Source organism: Dermacentor andersoni, chromosome 2 (genome assembly GCF_023375885.2).
Source record: "Dermacentor andersoni chromosome 2, qqDerAnde1_hic_scaffold, whole genome shotgun sequence".
NCBI lineage: Eukaryota > Metazoa > Arthropoda > Arachnida > Ixodida > Ixodidae > Dermacentor > Dermacentor andersoni.
In genome coordinates, this window is record NC_092815.1 from 97,960,192 (window position 1) to 97,981,038 (window position 20,847).

General features: G+C 43.7%; 1 protein-coding gene across 4 annotated transcripts in view; it reads left to right on the forward strand.

Moving 5' to 3' along the window:
- The window catches only part of LOC126541589 (excitatory amino acid transporter 2-like), a 74,880-nt gene extending 54,433 nt beyond the window's left edge, over positions 1-20,447 (forward strand). For 3 of the 4 annotated variants that reach the window (XM_055076764.2, XM_055076763.2, XM_055076762.2), the window contains exons 4-11: positions 3,333-3,375; positions 6,005-6,107; positions 7,106-7,232; positions 7,583-7,618; positions 10,359-10,592; positions 11,435-11,629; positions 13,593-13,727; positions 17,796-20,447. In XM_055076764.2, the coding sequence (XP_054932739.2) occupies positions 3,333-3,375; positions 6,005-6,107; positions 7,106-7,232; positions 7,583-7,618; positions 10,359-10,592; positions 11,435-11,629; positions 13,593-13,727; positions 17,796-17,955 (1,033 nt within the window). In that variant the 3' untranslated portion in view covers positions 17,956-20,447. The remainder of the gene's footprint in view (positions 1-3,332; positions 3,376-6,004; positions 6,108-7,105; positions 7,233-7,582; positions 7,619-10,358; positions 10,593-11,434; positions 11,630-13,592; positions 13,728-17,795) is intronic. The other variant, XM_050188415.3, reaches the window with a different exon arrangement.
- The last annotated feature ends 400 nt before the right edge of the window (positions 20,448-20,847 follow it).

Sequence of the window (20,847 nt, forward strand, 5' to 3'; positions counted from 1 at the left end):
GGCATATTTCATCTCATTATAATATTTGAGAAGTTGATTAATAAATTAAGACTAAGTATCTGCTTAGGCAAAATGAAACATAATTTTAGTATCTCCAAGCGACGGCAAACAACATTACCTCGGTTCTCTCAGCTATGTAGCATTCACATATTTTTAAACTCTGGCAAAAGTTAGCTGGTACACCCTGTGTGCTACAGTAGATGTGCTATGCTTTGGACTTGCGTTTTCTATAGATGGATAAAGCATTGTGAATACCCAACGCCATAAATATTACGATGCATAATACGCACAGGCGGGGTCAGAAGCTTACGGGACGCGAATTCCGCGGACAATGCCGAATATCAATCCTGTTTTAGCACGTTGCCATTAAACCAGTACAAGACACTATCGGTCACGTTCGCTAGTACACGTAGCGCATTTAATATTGATGCTGCGTTCCCAGACTCAGGAAATATTTTGCTTTTACTCAGATCCAACATCCCGTCAACATTTCATCCTGCCTCTATACAATAGCAATAAAAATAAGCATCAAAGGAAGTATGTCTAAGTATGCTGAAAACGTACGTCATTGCGATTTCTTTTATTTGAGTGATGATAAAATTCAAGCGTTATGTCATGCGTGCCGTACGCTATTAATGCGTCGGTTTCGCGAACGTCCACGCGAAGTAATTTCTAAAGGAGGGAAGCTGATGAGCACAAACACGAAGGTTGGGTCATACGGGGTGTTCTTTTTAGGCAACGCAGATTTTTTTCTTTTTTAAGTCGCCTATAGCCGATAGCGCAATTGTAGTCCTTGAGCTGGGTTACTCGAATCGGCAGACACTGCTCGCGCGCGAAATCGAAATGCATAACCAACTAATTAAAAACAATAATTGATTTTCTAATTAATTACATTACGGAAGATACCACAATTGGCGTCCTTGCAAGGCGTATCCCTTGGGCCGAATACTAAGGATGGCGCCGGTGTCGAGATACGCGCTGTCGAAAGCGGTAAAAATGCACAGTTATTCCACTTACGTATTTTTTTCAGAAAACGACATTTCATGCATTGAAGCACAAACGTAACTGTCAATGTATTTCGCCGAAGACTTAGGGAATTAATACCTCAAAACTGGCGTCATATTGAAAATTTGTTCTAAGTGAATACGCCTTGTGAACCAACTTGCTACATATCTAAAATTTCGATATTGTCACGTTGCCGTGACGGCGGAGAACACAGTAGAAAAACTGTCAATCACGAAATTCCTTATTGGGTGCACCTGTGCCCAACAGAGGCCAAGTGGCACTAGAAACGCAACAATAGCGGCGAGCAAAGTCGGTGATCGTAGAAATTTAATCAGCGGATCAAGCGCGTCGGCTTTCATACGTCACCCGTCGAAGGTTCCCGTGCAATCGCTGGTGCCCGCGTGCTTCCAGAAAGTACAACACAATTCGTGCCGCGAATGCCATCAGATTACGCAAGGCTCGATAACAACAGACAACGGACAGAACCATTGATAATGTTGGAGAAATTTCCGATGCGGGCAGGGCCGTCCTGCGCCGAGCGATAACGTTTAACATTTGTTATCCGGTGAAAAGTGGTCACCGGAGAAAGATAAACGACTATATACAAGTGTCAATATACACCGTAAATTTAATAATTAAATATTTAATTAGTGATTTTTGCTAATCAGACGATTATGCATTTTGATTTTTTTTTCTGCAAGCAAGGTCCGCCTCTTTGAGCAATGCGGATAAATTGCCGGAATTATGCTAACTGCCGCAGGCGATTTTCAGAAATTCTGTATGATCTAAAAAAAAAAAGAGCGCCCGTTATAACCACTGCAGCAATGTAGGCGCGAACGGAGTGTTTTCATTAATACTATTTCGAAGTTACTTTTCACCTCACTGTCGAGACCCAGGCAAAGCACTGAAATAAAAATGAAAACGTGCAGCGCAGACACCGCGAGGATCTGGGTGCTATTACACGCAGGCAATTCAAAAAGTCAACAGTGCTGTAAAATTTTACTGCAACTGGTGACGCTGAGCATCGTTCCGAGGCTTTTCGACACAGGCTTTGCATGCAACCTTTTGTGAATGCGATTCGGAATACTGCACGAATCACTCTACACGAATCACTCCGAGTCACACACCAATGTCTACGTGTGCGGTTTATGGCTCAGATGTTTTCGGTGAAACCAGTCGATGAAAATTTCTGCAGCGTTTCCCTTGTGCCCACTCTCACTGCGCCCTCAGCCCGCTGCATTGCCGAAGTACTTAACGCGGCACTTAATTGCAGCATCTGACAGGAACAGAAATTAAGGCGACTGTGCGGCTTGTCATAGACAGCAGTGCTACGAGGAAAGCTGCAGTATTAGTGTACGTCATGTGGAGACTGCAAAAAAAAAAAAGAGTGGGATGTCTTCCTTATGATACAGCCGTTGTAATAAGACAACCGAGTTTAGTGTTTCAATTTCTGAAGCAGAAGTCTCTTATGCGTATCCTATAACCGTTCTTTTCTCAACGTGTTCCTACTGCCGAAGTATGCGCCGCAGTTCCACACTTGGGTCTTCTCGACGGAGCTTACGTGGGTCCACAGCGTCTGGGGAGAACTTCGATAGTATTATATATTCAGTATTGTTTCGTTTCGCGTTTGTTTTCTTGTTTCTTTTTGTGGCAATGTTAAGCGTAATACAAGTGCATTAGTCCAAACTCTACGAAGGATAACATCATATTTTTCAAGGTGGTCGAGCGCTATGGGTCTAGCGCATGCTCAGATCTTTGCTCTGAGCTCGTCCTTACTTTGGCATTTATCAATTTTATAACACAAAACTGGATTCACAGCGCAGCTTGAAGCAGACTTCTGTCGCTCAGTTCCAAGTGCACAATCAGAAGCATGCTGAGAGGAGCGCACATCTTTATAACTCCATTGTTCCTTCCTATTTATTTAGTGTCGTGTTGTTGTAAACTCGGGAACCAGGCTATTTGTAAAACTGTCATTCTGTTTTACAAAAAAGTTGTCGATTTTCTTCTTTCGCTCATCAATAAACATTGCCACTCATTTTCCCTTTCGGGAAATGATTGGCAAAATTACAACTTACTCGTCAGTTTGCCTTGTTGTAGAAGTGGTGCTTAAATTAAAGCTGGTAGTAATGGTTAGAGCAGCGTCTTTTGATTGTCAAAAACCTTTCTTTATTGAGTTTCTTTTCACTTACTCCCCGTTGTCACCCTTGCCTTCGTGAATGTTCATGTAGCGCAAGTGCTACGCAGACAATGCTCTTTCGTTTGACTTTTTTTTTTATTGGCTTGAGCGTGCTGACTAACATTGGCTTCTTGCTGCTGCCTTTTTTCAGAAATGCGTTTCCCGAAAACCTCGTAGAGGCTTGCGTTGAGCAGGTGATTATTTGATGATTTATCTACCTAATCTAATCGCGCCCTAAATACCTAATTTTGCTAAGCGTTCTGCAAGGGGCGTACCCATGGTGTTCATCGCAAGCATATACGCAATAACATTATGTGTATGGTCTTTTTCCCATTAGTAAAAAGAAAATACTACGTCAGACAGCATGACGCAATATGAATGCGAGGTTTATCATTTTTGCAGTGATACGTGGGAATTTTGAACGTTACCATTATTGGACGCATTTAACCAAGCACAAACGTTGCATAAGAGTACCTAATTAGGGACGACGAGATTCTCGAATCTTAAAAATATGTTACCTCCATCTTTGTTTATTCAGCTGTCATGTAGTGTTCTCGAAAAAATTGAACCGCTGATACTTATTTCTCTCGTCCTGTTAAAAGTCATCTAAATGTTTTGAGGTTTTGAGGAAGTTCATTTTAAGTAGCGCTGGCATTACAAAGGTGCATATTCCGAATTGTCACAGGTAGAGATACTTAGCCTTTACCGTAAAACTTCACTGTTTCCTCGAAGCCATAATGAATTTTTTTTTTACCTCGAAGGCACTGCATCTGCATCGTTTCAAAGCTGATACAAGCTTAGTATAGTATTACATTTCATCATAAAGGATTCAAAGCGACCTTTAAAAATACACGCACATACTTCGGACTTTCACGCCGTGCACAGCACAGCCATGTATTGTCCTGATACTATTATCTAAGCGAGTACTATGTACCAATGCTGAAAGTCATGCCTCTTTTGGTATTTACGGCCACCACTAGCTCTACTTGTCAATTATCGCTGCTCATAGCTATACTTGCGCAATGCTTATTATTGCGCAAGCATTCTTTGGCGAGTATCCCAGAAAAATCTGTCACCCGAAAAGTGTAACAAAAATCGGTAATTTGCCAAGACATGTATTCTTCATAGTAGTGTAAATGTAGATTATTGGTAGATTCATTAGTGATAAGGAGTAATTGCGACAAAAAAAATTAACATTTTAGAAAAAAAATCACCGACAATTACGATACTCGCTAATGCTAAATTTGAGCGCAGCTCTATACGCGTTTTCATTTCGCGATATACTGAAGCAAAGAAATTGAGAGAGACATATAGCAGATTCAGCGATCGCCGAATATCTTACCTGCGGGTCAAGCGCGTCGGCTTTTATAAATGACTCGTCGAAGGTCCCAGTGTAATCACGCGTGTCACGTAGCTCCCGGAAATAACTACACAATTCGCGTTGCGCGTACAATCAGATTACAAAACCATCGCAAACTATGACAGTCAAAACAAGTGCGAACGAGACTAAACCAAGCAAACCAACCAAGAGCGAGAGAGGGGGCTGACGCGAGCAGGCGATAGTACAAAACCGATGGTACGATAGCCGTTTGCGGCTTGCGCCTTTCATATCCCGCTCCGCGTGTTCGCTCTTTCATGTTTCGCTGTGCTCGTTCGCTCTATTACACCGCCGACACCGACACTCGCCTCAGGAACAGGCGCCCAAGAGCTACGCTCTAATAAAATTGTTCAATGCGTAAGTATTCGCTGGCGAGTACCCCGACAATTTTGTTAGCAAAATCGTTTACCTTACCCATAGGGATGCATGGGACTCCATAGAAAATGTATGTGAAAGCCTATAGTAGTGGTGGGCCAAATGAAGTTTAGGGGTGGGCCAACTTGAAATTTGGAGGTGGGCCAACTTGAAATTTCGGAGTGAGCCAACTTAAAATTTGGGGGTAGGAAAAACTAAATTTTGGGGTAGACAACTTGAAATTTGGAGGTGGACAAACTTAAATTTGGGGGTGGGCAGACTTAAATTTCGGAAACAAAAGCAAAAGCCAAGTAACAGCAGATCCAAAGAATGCTTACGTTTTAGTAGAAAATTCTCAAAGTTTCTATAATTCTTTATTTGTCGAATAATTTCAGAGCATTTATTATCATCAATTCAAACAAACGTGTTTATTAGTCGTTTAAATTGCGCACCATTTATTATTCTAACATTGCGATAACTTACGCGTGAACATGCTAGTCTTGTTTACTATGTTCCTGTCAATCAAGTTGCTTGAGTGTGAGCGGCTATAATCTCTGAACAAGCAACAGTGCATCTTTCTTATTCTTTCTTTTTGTTGGCACAACGCTCCTGCTACATTATTCATGTTCGGCGATAAGTGGTGTGTTATCTTGACTTGCCCGTTCCTTCCGCAAAGTCCGTTAAGTACATTCTCACGAGTTAACGCATGCTGTCTTTAGTGTAAACACTTTTCTTGTGAAGACACTGTCAACGCAATATAATTCGGTCATGCCCCAAAAGTTAACATTGTGCTTAATGGCAGTAACTACGAGATTTGTCACAAAATATAGTGCGAGGCGATTTGATTATATCGCTTGGAGGACAATTCGTTTGTAAAATATGTATTGGTAACGCAACGTTCGCACTTGTGACGTCAAAAATTTGCTCAGTGTAGTTTTCCTAGCGTTATGTGCGATGTGAACAGAAAATTAAAACGCTATTACAACATCGTCTGAAAAATATGAACGTGAAATCATGCCGGCTCAGCATGAAAACTTCTGAAAGCAGTCCTTCGCGACCATTTATTCGTTTGTCACTTCTTTTCGCCCCAGGGTTACACTTCGTACGAGAAGAGAAATATTTCAATTAGAGGAGAAGCGGCAAGAGAAATCTCGAAAAGGAGCTGGTCACGAAGATCTGGGACTAACTCCTTGGGTGAGCAAGCATGTCGCGTTGTTAAAGCTCGTACTAGCGCTAACTGTTCTGTGTGTATGACCGGTGCAGACCATCACGCATCTCAACTGTGGCTTTCCTTGCTACAGTGCGCATATAAAAGTCCTTTTGACAAAGTTTTACAGCCTACAATGTATCCCCTTAATGAAGAAAAATACCATGGGGGGCACTGGTCTAGGCCTTCGTCAATGGATGGGCTATAAACGTGCTACCACGCTTCTCTGGGATATGCGGACGTAGCGGCAGAATTCAAATGTTGTCGCGCGCGTCGTAGCATTTACGTGCACATTTCTTTTTCTTTTCTTTCTTTAACTCTTCCTATTATTTACCTCAGTAGGGAGCAGCAAGCCAGCACTTCTATACCCGTTGTTCACGGGATTCGTGCGAGCTCTGCGCTGTTTGGTCACATGAACGCATTTCAAGGAGAACGTGTTTTTCATTCTTAATAAGAATGCGTGAATGGCAGTAACTGTTGGTAATTAAACTTAAGCGGGTTATGCGTGCGGCTATCTAGGTATATGGCAGGAGTAAGGGAGAGGAAGGCGATATATGAATGGGACACGTTGCCCGTTTCCTCTATCGTCCTTCCTCAGGTGGGTCCCACCTTATATAAACTGCTAAAGAAAACGCCTTTCAATTTTACCGTATAATAATTGATTCGCATTGTCCGTTTTCCAGTTAGTTCACTCGATCATACGCTTTGCCTGTGTTGTGTGTGTGTTTGTCTTTTTCATTCTATAGCGATTTGGGTGATGCCATTACTGTTGTCACAATGAGTAGTTGTGTTTCATTAAGTCCAAAAAAGAAAACATCTTTCTTCTTCCACTCAATCTACATATCCACTGCACGTAAGCAGGTGGCTTAAATACAAAGCCGTCGCTTAAATCCTTACCCGCACGATTCTGCGGGTACTTTTCTGCTTTACCTAATTTCAGGAACGCCATTCTCCGAAAGAGGTAACCGTTATCTCTACTTTGCAGGCTTGATCGTGTTCTGCGTCGTCTTCGGAAGCGCATTAGGCGCACTTGGCCAGCCAGTTGAAATCTTGAAGCAGTTCTTCGCGGCACTGGACATCGTCATTATGAAGCTTGTCTTCCTTGTCATGTGGTGAGTCACACAAATGAGGCCGCACGATCTCTCGTCTTATAGTGCCAACTAAATTTTCATATAATTTTATCCTTCCATAAGATCGACCGTAGCACGAACGTGCAATACGTTTTCAGTTATGCCGTCGTTCCTCCTTTGCTCACTCGCGGATACAAGTCTTGAGAATCGCAGTCCTTGACAGCTTTGGTTCTTACAAACAAAACCATGTGGGTCAATTATATTTTTTGTTATGGACATCTTGTTTCCATCACACTAAATACGGTTATAACACACTAAGCGCTCTTCTATTTAACTGCGTAATGTCGGATTTACCTCGATGATTGCCATCTGTGTTGCACTCTTCTCGTCAGGCTGATGACGTCTGCGCTTGGCCCTCTGGCTCAATTGTAAGTGACCTCCAAAATGTTTGCAATAACATTTACACAGTATTAACAACTTGGTCGATGAAAAGGGAATGTCCTTGTCCCATGCGAAAGCTGCAGTTTTGCCTTTCACGAGCGTTAAGTAAACAGCTTCCACCTTCCATTGGAAGAAAGGCATTTAAACATTGTAAAGCGGTCTCTTGGCGTAACATTAGATAAACAATTATCGCGGGCTCCGCATATAAAATTACTTGACGTCCAAGTAAGCCCTACAGTCACTATACTACACAGACTCGTAGATACAATATCGAGTGGGTCAGTTTCATCAGTGCTGGAAGTTCACAGAGCTCTCGTGAGACAAAGAATATTCTACTCTGCCCCACATACCGCGTAGCCTTTTTCGTACCTCAGAGGCACGACTCCACACTCTAAAACAAAATTACATTCTTTGGGTTGTATCTTGCCACACAACAATAAACGTCATCTGTCTTGTTCGCATTTCCTTTCTTTAACGCTGCGAGCCCGGTACTTTCCAGTAACGAACGGCATGCGCGTTATCAGCATGACATAGCATTCCCGACAGGAAAGTAGCGGGCGTGGCGTTTTCAGGAAAGGAAACGCAAGCAAGGCGGAAGACGATTATCGTTGTGTGGCAGACATACACCCCAAAAGGTGTACCTTTGTCTAAGTGTGCAGAGACTGCTAGCAAGGAGTTTTACAGTGCGTTTTGGTGTTCCTGGTGCAGCCTCCAGCGCTATAGTCGTTGCAGAGGCGCGGCGCTACCCCCCCCCCCTCCCCCCCCTACCTTTCCTTTGTTGTGAAACACGAAACATGCGAAGGTGTGTTTTAGCCTGATTACACAACGCGACAAACAACCTGTAGCCGTAAAGACATGAAGGAAAGACGAATGTATCATTCAAGGTATTATACAATAACATATTAATATATTGTCAACTCATGAGTATTGGATGATAGACACCATATAACCACCATGGGCACTTGTGGTTGCGAATTTCGAATTGTCTGCGGAAGGAATAAATATAAAAAAGGAGTGCATGTTGTAACGGTGCAAGACGCCGCATGGCGTTCATGGTCGCTGCCAAACAAATGGCAGTGTTAGGTATAACGGGTGCCTTTCTTTTTTCTTTTTTTTTTTAGACGGTCCTACGTTTGTAAAATTTGCCTGCGATAGATAGCACAAGTCTAACCCTTGATCTAAATTACTCGATGAGGCACAAGTCTAACCCTTATTGATCTAAAAGCTCGATCAGGCGGCCATTAGTTCTACGAGAACTCAATATGCTTCGTTAAATGATTATCATAAACGCGGTAATCAACTTCCTAATTAATTGTTTTACAGCACATGTTTAAATCTACGAATTATAGCCGGTGAGTTCGAAGGGCGTATCACCTTGGACCGACTTCTCGGGACTGCACCAGTTTGGAGACATTAATTTTCCAAGTGTCCACGAGATGCATTGGCGTTCCACTTCTTAACAAAACGCCGTTTTATGCACTGAATCACAAAATTAACTGGAACACCAACACTTTTCGTCGGACACTTTGAAAATTAATATCTCGAAACTGGCGCAGTCCATAGAATTCGTTCCATGTGGATACGCCTTGCGAACTCACTAGCTACAATTCGTAGATTGAAATGTAAAACAGTTAAATAAGAAGTTAGGGTAACTATATCACTTATTTAATTACGCATCTCGATTTCTCGCACACGTAATGGCCGCTTCATCGATTAATTTAGATTCAAGGATTAGAATGGCGCTATATGACACCGGCGATATTAAAAAAATTTGGACGTTCTAAGAAAAAATACACCTGTATATGCGATACCCTGGACACGCCCATGTATACAGATGACTTCGTTTTGCCCGATTCATCTACATCTGCGTTCGTCATCCCTCATTTAGGTAAACAGAATTCGACTATTCCATGCAACGTCTTCGACAACAGCTAAGGTGTTTGATAGTCCGCCTGCAGTTCGGTTTATAACATCCACACAAGGCGCACATGAAATTCAGTGGTGCTTTAGCGGTAAATGCGAGATAAATGCGCTAACTTTGAGTCGCCCTATTACAAAGCGTTATATATATATCCTGCGCCGCGTTCTGGCTTCCGCCTCTGGCACGAGCGTTGCGCACACACGCATTAGCGTCTATGCTGAGGAGTTGTGCATGCGCACCGCGGTGTATGTACACTGCAATGGGCGCAACACAAAGTAACCGTCAAGCTAAGTCTATCTAAACATATCGTTGCGCGTTGACAAACGCCGCACGCGGCTTACCGTCGGTCTCATCTCGTGCATCGTCGAGGTGCGACGCCTGTGACGCCGCTGCCAGCGTTCCTCGTAGCACCGGCGTTCTGAGATGCCTGGTATCTTGCCACGGCAATGTTTCTGCAGCGCAGCAGCAGTTGTCTTGCGTGCTGCGTCACGCCATGTCGCCTCCGCGTATTGACAGAACACCGTTCGTGCGGTTCTCGCGCAACGCTAAATCTTGCTACAGCTTTCAAGGTATCGCCTTCGAGAGAAACTGGCTATTTGGGGTAACGCGCGTTGCAACTATACGACAACGAAAGCAACGAAAGAATGCAGGGACGTGTTACGACGCTTTCTGTGTACGATTGCTGACCGCTTCATCTGAACTGCAACGATTTTGCAGATTCGTTAACTATGGGAGCCCGGACAATCGAAATGATCCAATTCATGCGTTATTCGCCGTAACACCACTGCGCCAATCTTTCCCCGCAGGATGACACCAGTGGGAGTGATGAGCCTGCTGTGCGCGCGCATCCTCTCTGTGGGCAGCATCGTGGCGTTGTTCCACCAGATGGCGCTGCTCGTCGCCACCGTGCTATCGGGTCTCGCCGTCGAGCTCTTCGTGGTCGAGTGCCTGCTGTATTTCGCTGTGACGCGGAAGAACCCCTTCAAGTTTCTCGGCGAGATCGCGTACGTCGGTCTGTGTGCCTTCGTCACGGCCGCCAGGTACGTGAACACGAATCATGCGCCAAGATGAGCACCTTTATTAGCAATCACTGCTGTTCCCTTTAGTCGCCCTTTTGAATCACATGCTAACTTGCTGTCCACATCTGCGTATAGGCCTATCTCTTTGCCATTCTCTCGGGCTCAGGTCCAATATTGTCAATACTGTCACAGTTAAGACTGGCTCAAGTAAAGGACGTCTTGTACGAATGATCGCGTACTAACGAATTCGATCCACTCTCCGCCTCTTTCTTGCTATACGGACGGCTGGAGGACAGCGCGATTGTCCTTTGTTTTCAGAGACAAGAGGGCCACAAGGACAAACGACTGGCAAACGAGCTCGTCAATTCGTTCGGTTAACCTGCTTGCTTAGTTTCAGAATAACTTACTTGGCAGGGTTGTAGCGTAGTTCAGTGAATCTCTAAGGTCAGGTGGTAGAAATGAGTTACGCATGGTATCACCAAGTGTCTCGGATATTATGGCTAGATGAGATATGCAGCGAATGAAGTCAATGCAGCCAGAGAGTGTCGTACATCTGAAGGAAAACCACTGCATTGTGCGCGCTTTGCTTGGAATACATATCGAGAAAGTCAAACATGGCGTGCGCAATAAATATCGTGTGCACAGCCAAGCGTCCGCAAAATGTTTTTTTTTTTTTTTTTTCAGTGCGCGTCTAGAAGAGAAAGCATGCCCGGCAGGCGTTGCCTCTTCCGTACAGTAGCACGCGTTGTCTTCCACCTGGCTTCTGCGGAGCCAGTTCAAATTCTTTACCTCATTGCAGTTCGCACGGCAAACGGGCATCGGAAATGTGGCTCAGTATCATTTCGTACCTCGCGCGTGCGCAGTGCACCCGTGATGCCATTGACGCTCAAGTGCCTGGAGGACAACTGCGGGCTGGACAAGCGCGTCACGAGGTTTGTGGTGCCCGTCGGCGTCACGGTCAACATGAACGGCACCGCACTCTTCATCACAGTCTGCAGCATCTTCATCGCGCAGCTCAACGACATCGCCATCTCGTCGGGAGACTACTTCGCGGTCCTGTGAGTGCGACCGCGCGCGGCGACAAACGCAGGACCCTTTTAGCGGAATCTTTTAGAGGAAAACGTTCATCGTTTTCTGTTGAAACCAACAATAAAACGAGAGAAGCTATTGCAAGGTAAATTCGGGGGATTATGTTCTAACCCAGACGGTTTGCATGGGGCCGCTGCTGGGACATAGAAGGAAAAAAATTATCTGGCAGGTAAATTCGATACATATAGGCTGCCATTAGGAAGTGCGGAAAGCGTAGTACCACTGCTCTCCTAATGCTTCAGAGCCACGGCTCACTCATGCTCATAGCAGTCTAGGCAGAGGGCATCACGGCGACGCCCAAGCTGCTTTCATTGGGAAGTTTGTGACATAAGAGTACTGAGGAGTTTGCATAGAGTCGGTGAGGCGTTACTTAACGATGGACCATAACTACCATTCCGTAATGACGCGTTTACAAACTTGCTCAGTCATTCATTTGGGATCATGGTCAGCATTTATGATGGTTGCATATGGATGCTATACGCCGTCGTGTAAAATGGTTCCAACTACAGAAAATTCCATTGAGTAGTAAGTAACCGACATGGGGTATTATAAAGTATCCTGTATAGAAAGGAAGCACATATTAAAGATAATAACATACTACGTAATCAGAAGAAATTTCAGTAGGCAAATAATCCATGCTAAGCAAGCTCAAACTCCAATGTTTAGCAGCTTTAGTCACCCAAAAAGTAGATTTTCGACGTTATTTCGGGGTAATAATATACATGTTATTAAAGCTCTTTGTTTTGTCGTCATGGAGAGACGCACGGCATGTTTTTCGCCAACAATTCCAGTTTCATCACAGAAACAAAATTAATCAATAAGCAGTGTACGAAGTACATGCTTCAAAATTATTCGGCGACATAACATGAAAATAGCAGCGTCCAGCTCAACCAGCGCTTTTAAGAGGAAGCTTTAGCTCATGACCAACTACGATTTCCCTATCCAAATACATGTAAAACGCATAAACGCGTTTACGAGACAACCGGTCGACCAATCTGAATGAGATTTGCCGTATTTGAGAGAGAAAGTTAGATTCTAATAATTCTAACAAGCATAATTTTGACATATAACGCCAAATCTTTCACAAACATTTTCGAAAATTGGTAAGTTCCAAGAACTTTACAAATACCTGGCTAAATGTGCACCAAAAATCCATATTGCAATTCTGTAAATAGCATCTATTAAAGCATATGAGGCGGAAAAGGCTGGAATATGAATTTGCAGCTCACGTAAGATTGCTGCATCCTTTATGAGGGTGGTGCGAAAGTCCTACTCACTAAATAGTGGTACATTCCAGAGCATTGTGTGATAAACCAATCTTGCTCTCTTTAGATTTATTATTACGTGCAGTTCACATAATTACGTTATATTTATTGCTGAGTTACAAAGTTGTAAAATTTATGCTCGAGTTATTTTTTTCTTAAGTTTGCAATTTTCGATGTTCTTTGTAAAAAGTTTAATGCTTAATAAAAATATGGTTGCAACAGTCGCTAGTTATTTACTTTTTCATTTTAATGCTACGAAACTAGTCAAATTCGCTGCATTTTTTGCCAAGAGAAACAATTTCTCCGTTCCCATGTATTTGTATAGGAACTGCTCGACTGCATGAACGTACATGTATACAGTATTTAAGCTAAATGCTTTCATTCACGCTAAGCGGATGATTAGGCTCGTTCACTGCAAACAATTTCACTCCCATTTATCGTCGTTCATACCGAGATTCCTAGAGTAGCGCTAGAAAGATGAGTACAGGGAGACGTAATAACAACACACTGCGCCTTGTGTTGTCGTTCTTGCATCTGTCGTTGTCTGTTTAGCGCTACTTATGATCTCAGTATTACAGACCAACTAGCCTGAATTCACGCTTAGTGCTGTAGTTTATCTCCCGGAGCTTGTGGTCAAGTTGTGCCGCCGTCTCGACCCATGACGCAGGATCACGGCCACAGCTGTGAGCGTGGCGGCGACGTCGGTTCCCAGCGCGGCGCTCTTTCTCATGGTGATGACGCTGTCAGTTATTGGCGCACCAGTCAGTGACGTCAGTCTCCTGTTCACCGTCGAGTGGCTGCTGTAAGTATATCGCCTTCTCTTTGAACCAGTAGAGCAGTACAGCAACAAACGGCACCTTCAAGCATAGAGTTTCTCACTACATTACCTAGAGGGAAATCTGGCGCTGCTGCGCTGTGGTATGCATGGGAATGCCGGTATATTGTGACTTCGGATTGGCAGCGTTCTTAGAGAGACAGGACACCTTGAAGAAGCGCTTGGCAAGCACCGTTCCGTCTGTCACAATGATTCATCTTCTACTAAAACAGCACGTGAAAAGCGGTTTTGGCTTTATTATTACGCAAAAACATGTTTTGTTTAACTATGAGAACTTGTTGTTGCGTGTACGGTTATTTGTTACGTAAGATGTATCGGTGGGCCACTAAAGTTGGAGAACAGACGACAAGGTTCGCGCTCGCTTTGAAACAGTTTATTGTCTGTTCCTGCTTTTCTTCGCTTGGTCATGCATTGTAGGCGAGTAAAGATGCGATATGCGTGAATGGAAACATTTTATGATGATTTTATTTTCAGAACGCTTTATTTGTGTAGACATATCCACCTTTTAGACGAAGCCTCGTAGAACACCAGCCAACACGAGCCTCGCAGACACATATACCGTCATTCCCATGACGGCACGGTGCCCCCTTAAGAAACTCCCATAGACGGTGGCGCCAGATTTCCCTCTAGGTGTTATAGTAGAAACTCTATGCCTTCCAAGTTAGGGCGGATAGTGGATGTGGCAAGCGTTGTCGGCAGTTTGTCCCACACCTGTTGCTAGAGCGCGTTAGCTCAGGCCGACCCCTCCGCCCTCTTTCAATTATCTCTCTCAGCATTACTGGCGCCGCAACGTAACCTGTTGCCTATACGTAAACGCTACCAGCAGTGGTTGGCATTAGCCTCGTTAGCATCCGATAATTCCGGTTTTCCTGGAGGCCATGCGTTCTTTTGTTGGTCTTCATCGCATATATAGTAACATAAAAGTGGTGGAAACCTTAGAAGTATTCTCACTGACCGTCAAACAAACGATATATAACGCACTTTTGCAGATAGTACTCATGGCCAAGCGGGTACTAGCGATAGGAAATTTTGGAAGGGGCGAGACGACATGTAAAGACAGAAAAGAAGATGCAGGACCAGGTGTCCTCATATATACACTTTTCCCACAAGATTGTCGCTATACAGAGGCAGATAAAGACTGTTTCCAGAGTGACGGTCGGACATTGTGAACTAGGTGAGATATAAGCAGGAGAATTCTGGAACTGTCCTTCACAAACCTGGGATGTTCCTCCACATAAAAAGAAACTCCAGTTAAGTATATACATTAAGCCTAGCTACACTGATAAATTAGGACTCCGAAATGTCCACATTATCGCTTTTAGCATGAACAGAACCTTCGTAAACGAAAAAATTACCTATACCTTGGACGAAGTTCGGGCTAGAGTTAGCATATGACGTCTTACGCCCAACTTATTACGGTTGAGTAGTAAATTATTACAAATAAATTGTGAATAAGTAACATTTAAACAGTTTAGAAGGAGCTGTTCGGTGAATGTTATATTTTAGGAGTGCTGACTGATGCTACTCCTTTTCGCCACTGCATGGGCACTGGATGGGATGCATGGATGTTATGTGCGTCCGCTTTTGAACGGGGCGGTGGGTTGGACCACCAAGTTCTTGCTATTATACTGCGTAATGTCCCACCTAGGTTGAAAAAGAAAAAGAAAAGAAAAAAACCTACCATTAATTTCAATAATCAAATTTTCTGACTGCACATTGTGAACTTGGTTTTTGTACGTCTTCGTTTTTTGTCGTTTACCCACTTTTCTTCCACCAATCTTCATATCGCCTCTTGCTAATCTCTATTATGGGCGTGTTTACTTTCCCTCGGCTCTCGCTGAACCCAAGGGCTTCAATGAGGCCAGTGGTACCTAAATCGACCGCTGGGCAGATATCTTCAGATTCTAATAAAACCTGCTCCATCGTTTTCCTAGCTTTACCGCCGCAAGCAAATGCTTCTTCCTTGTCATATCTCGCTTTATAGGTGCGTGTTCTGAGGCATCCCGATCTCGCTTCGAAAAGTAATGAGCTTCCCTTTGTGTTATCATAAATTCTTTCCTTCCTGATTTCGTTTTTTCCTCTTAAGTAGTTACTCATGGAAGGTTTCTTTTCCATTGCCGCCCCCCATTAGATTATTTGAGCCTCTCTTACTTTCCGCTTGACTTTCTTTCTCATTGTGTTGCTCACCCAACAGGCCGCGTTCTTGCTGGTAAGCTTCCTAGTTCTTTTCCTCCATTGTGAATCAATGTTCTTCCTTAACAAATACCTCAACACTGTCCAATCCCATTTACTTTCTTTCATATCCCTCAGTAGTTCTTCATAATCAAATTTACTGTGAGCGTCCCTCACTTCAAAACTAGTCCAGCCCATATCACCCTGCACAGCTTCATTTGTAGCCTTGCCGTGAGCGCCCCATGCAAGGCGTCCCACTGACCTTTGGTTGCCATCGAGTCTTGATCGCACCCCTGATTTCAAGCAAACAGCATTTCCAAAAGTAAGTTCTGGAACCATTGCACCTTTCCACATACCCCGGAGCACCTCATACCTACTGCATCCCCAAGCGCTCTGTGCTTCATTATGGCTGCATACCTCTTCCCATTTACTGTTATTGTTCTTTCCTGCGTTTCCATATATCTATTCTCTTTGTTTAGCCATATACGAAGGTATTTATATTCTTTTACACGAGTTATTTCTTAGCCCTGTATTGCCATTGTCTGTTCACTGTTTTCATTGAATACCATAACACTTGATTTTGTAACGCTAAATTTCAAACTTAAATTCTCACCCTCCTGTCCACAGATATTAGCCAGACATTGCAAATCACTTTGTTTGTTAGCTAGCAACACAATGTCGTCGGCATAAAATAAACCTGGAAGCTGCTGCTCCTCTACTACTGTACCCTCATGTTTGTATGTGAAATTAAACCCGATATTTCTTCCTTCTAGCACCCTCTCCATCCTCGCCATGTACATCATAAACATCAGTGGGGATAAAGGGCACCGGTGCCCAGTCCCTTGCTGATATCAACTTTCTCCTCGCTCCTGATCCCTTCCCACTCAACGCAAACGGTATTTTTAGGTAAATCTCTCTCAAAAGATGTAGACAATCGCCGTCTCAGCCTTCCCCTTCCAGAAAATCCCACAAAATGTTGCGGTCTACGTTGTCATACGCTCCTGTAATGTCTGAAAAGGCCACATATAACGGTCTGCTTTCTAATCTTGATATTTCAACACACTGAGTAAGAACAAATAAGTTATCATCCAAACGCCTACCTATTCTGAAGCCATTCTGAAGTTCTTCCAAAATGCCATAATTCTCTGCCCATACTTGTGCGCAGAGGGCACGATCTCACAATCCCACTGATTGTGGGATTGCGGCGCCCTCTTTCTGCGGCTATCTCACTCAAAAATGTGGTTGTGCCTAAAGCATTTCCCAGTCACGATCTTCTAGTACATGACCTCCAATACTGTCGGAGCAGCGCAATACTCCAGCACTTCGCAGGTGCAGAGGGTACTTGATCTTCAAGCTGTACCTCGGACGCCCCGTCGCATTCGGAATTTCAGAAAACGTGGCCTCCAGTGCACAACTGCAGTTTTCGGAGTCTCAGTCATCTGTTTGCGTTGAACAAACGTTGGAAGGCATTCGGGACTTCTTTAATTTCTCTCACTCAACGACTCTATATATATATATATAGGTATTTAAGTTTTCCTTTAGAGTTACCCTGGAATGTGCATATTGCCAATAATCAAGAAACGAATTCATATTTCGTCGTTCCTTTTAGTCTGAGGTGCAGCTTTGCAGTTACCTTTCTCTTTCTTTTATTTCTCTCTCTCTCCTATCTCTCTCCCTCTCTCTCTCTCTGTGGGGAGGGGGGGTATTCGCTACGGTGAGGGTTTGTGCAGTGCCCTATTCAGCATTAGACCGCCTATCTGTCGTAGACTATTCGGCTTTCATATGTATGTTGTGCTGCATTCATCATGACAGATCCTACAGGGTTTTTCGTTTAACTTGATTTCACCTGCTTCTTTTGTGCAGCGACCGTGCGCGGACAACCAACAACTGCTTGGGCGACTGCTTCACAAGCGCCCTAGTGGACCACATATGCTTCCGGAAGAAGCCTTCCGAGCTCAACGAGGTCGTCGTCGTCGCCAATGACGAGGGAGCGGCCGAGAAGCTGCGAGACTCGACGCTGTGATCAGCTACCCTGCTACCCTCGAAGGTCGCGCACAGTGGCCCTCACTCGAAGCGGTACCCCGCGAGGAGTAGGTCTACCGCAATGCAACAGACTCTCTTCGAGCAAAATTCAAGATGTGCATGAGTACCGATTGTACGTCTCACGACACCAACGCGTTCGTCCGGCGTATTTTAACGCCACGGCAACGTAACAAATGCAGCGTTCAACCGTGCTCTTCTGCTCCACTAGCCTATCGCCCCGCTTCATGGCATACTATGTCAGCACTGGCTGAGTAACTGTGCCCTTCTGCCGTCGCAGGCCAGATTCCCAGCCGCGTCAACCGCGTCCGGATGGCTTCAGTGAATACAATAAACGGCAGCTTATTTATTTGTAATTCAGTGCGTGCTAAAGAACCGCAGGCGGTCAAGTCTTATTTAGAGCTCCCCCTTATATATATATATATATATATAGCAATAACCAGAAAAGCCTGGACAACTACACAGCTCCGGCGACTGGTTCTCGATTGATCAACTTGTCCCGCCACATGCGTATACGACCTGTCAAAAAGCACGTTTTTGTGATAGCATTAGGGTACAAGCCACGGTGAGCGGAATCGCCGAGTCTATATGCCTATCTTACTCTTTCCTCCTCCCGTCACACATTAAACTCATTTAAGCATCTACACTCAAGACTCCGTTGTCATGTGAATGAACTATCTGTTGTTCTTGCGACGTGGAGTGCGCTAGTCTTTCAAAACGTATTCCTCCAGTTGAGCAGTATTGTGTTTTTTGTGTGTGTATGTATATGCGAGCACACGTAATGTGTGACAGAGCTCCCCTGTGACTCAAATGTTCGAGTACCGCCTTACACATCACAGTCGAACCCGGTTATAACGAACAAGATTATGCTCTAAACAACAATTCAATACATGGGGCAATTCGATATAGCCGAACACGCCCAGAACTTAAGTTAACTTTAATGATGCGTTGGTTATGTACGAATGTGTTATCTCCAGTGGTGAAAAGAAGTAAAGAATAATCCCGCTTGTTGAATACAATACTTTGCATCGTAAACAGTAATATTCGCCTGTGTTTTAAGCTTTTCCTCGATGTCAACAAAACCAATGTTCTCGGTGCGAAATTGTGTAATCCTGCTTCAATATAATTCGATCAACGTCGACACTGTAGCGGCGCAGCGCTTCAACCATAGAAATTGTGTCCAGCTCAGAAAAATGCTTTTACTGAACGCTGATTTCTCGGCATTCAAGCGGCCTTATAACACTGGCCCTCCAGTTCGTTATGAGATAGTTATTTTGTTCGAGTATCGGTCAGTAAGTTTATCGTTTTCGATATAAAGAATAACTCGCTTTTTCCGGGTTCTTTATATTCGGGTTCGAATGTGCGTTTCTTTTTTCTTCAGCCGACATTGACACCGTCGTATATTGGCGTTGCACTCGCATATGCCGGTACACGCACTGTCAGTGTTGTGATCGGTAACTCAGGAAAGAGAGCGGATCAATGACGTCCTTACCCCCTCCAGAAGGTACAAGATACCGTAAGCAGTTATCTGTACAAAGCTCCCACCATTTTAACAAAAGCGCACATTCCTGCCTAACACAAGTGGATGTCTGTAACATTATACAAGCAGCTGTCCTATTGATTCTCTACATGCAAGTATGTACATTCTTAGAAACGTTAAGTCTGGCCGTGTTTTTGAGCGTTTTAGCCAGTGAGTCCTAACGTGTCGTTGTCTGCACAGGGCATGGTCGTCGTATTTCTTTCAATTAGCGTCGCGAGCCCTGTACTCACTGCAGTTTCATCACAAACCTATTAGCACTCAAATATTAATCTGAACTTGGGAGATAATTCGTGGTGTTATACTGGCTAAATCCGAACATCCCTACCATAAAGGACAGCAACACTTTTTTGCAGAAAGATATTATTTTAAAAAAAAGACGCTCCATTTGCATCATATAGCAAGACAAAAAGAAAGAATGCACATGCAATGACTTAGAATCTTAACTTCCCGCATTGGCTAATGTGTCCAAACTGTGGCATTGGACAAAACATTTTTGAAATACGCTTGTCTCTATTTTTCAAGTTTTCATAGTGTTGATCTTTGAGCGTATGATTCAGGACTTCTCACTAGCTGTAAAAGTCGCAGTGAAGTGTTACTTAAGCTTTGAATTGGGCCCCAAGAGGCCGTCAGATTCAAACTCACCTTTACGAAGCACCAATTTTGCGGCACATGTTCAACACTGTCACAAATTCATGCGTGCATTTTTCATTCTGTCTTATTTTCTGCAAATTACGCCCTTAAAGAAACAGTGCCAAATCCCAGTGCTTAAAGATAGCGTGTGTCGTTGACACAGGTAGTGCCATAACATATTGCTCTCCCTCCTGTTGCGTCAAGATGAATGTAGAACTGTGCATTTGGACACGGATCCATGTGTGCAATAAATGGCCGCCTGGCATTAAACGTGAGCATCGAGATCGCCAGGGGAAAATTGCAAATGGTCTCATCTTCATTTCACTTAGAAAACAGTGTGATACGCAATGAAAAAGTGCCTTAAATTTGATATTGATGACAGAACACACACACACACACACACACACACACACACACACACATATATATATATATATATATATATATATATATATATATATATATATATATATATATATATATATATATATATATATTCTCGTACCGCATCTATATTTATCTATCTTCCGGAAATGTCCCAACTTTAGTCCCATGCAATTTTTATATGTATGCACATCATTCACAAGCTATGTAGAAATGCAAACACTTGATCAGCTGGATGCACAGTGTGAGACGCCTATACAGCGATGTCGCAAGGACTAAGGCAATGTAGTATGCTTGGCTAGGCAACAATGGTGATGAGTC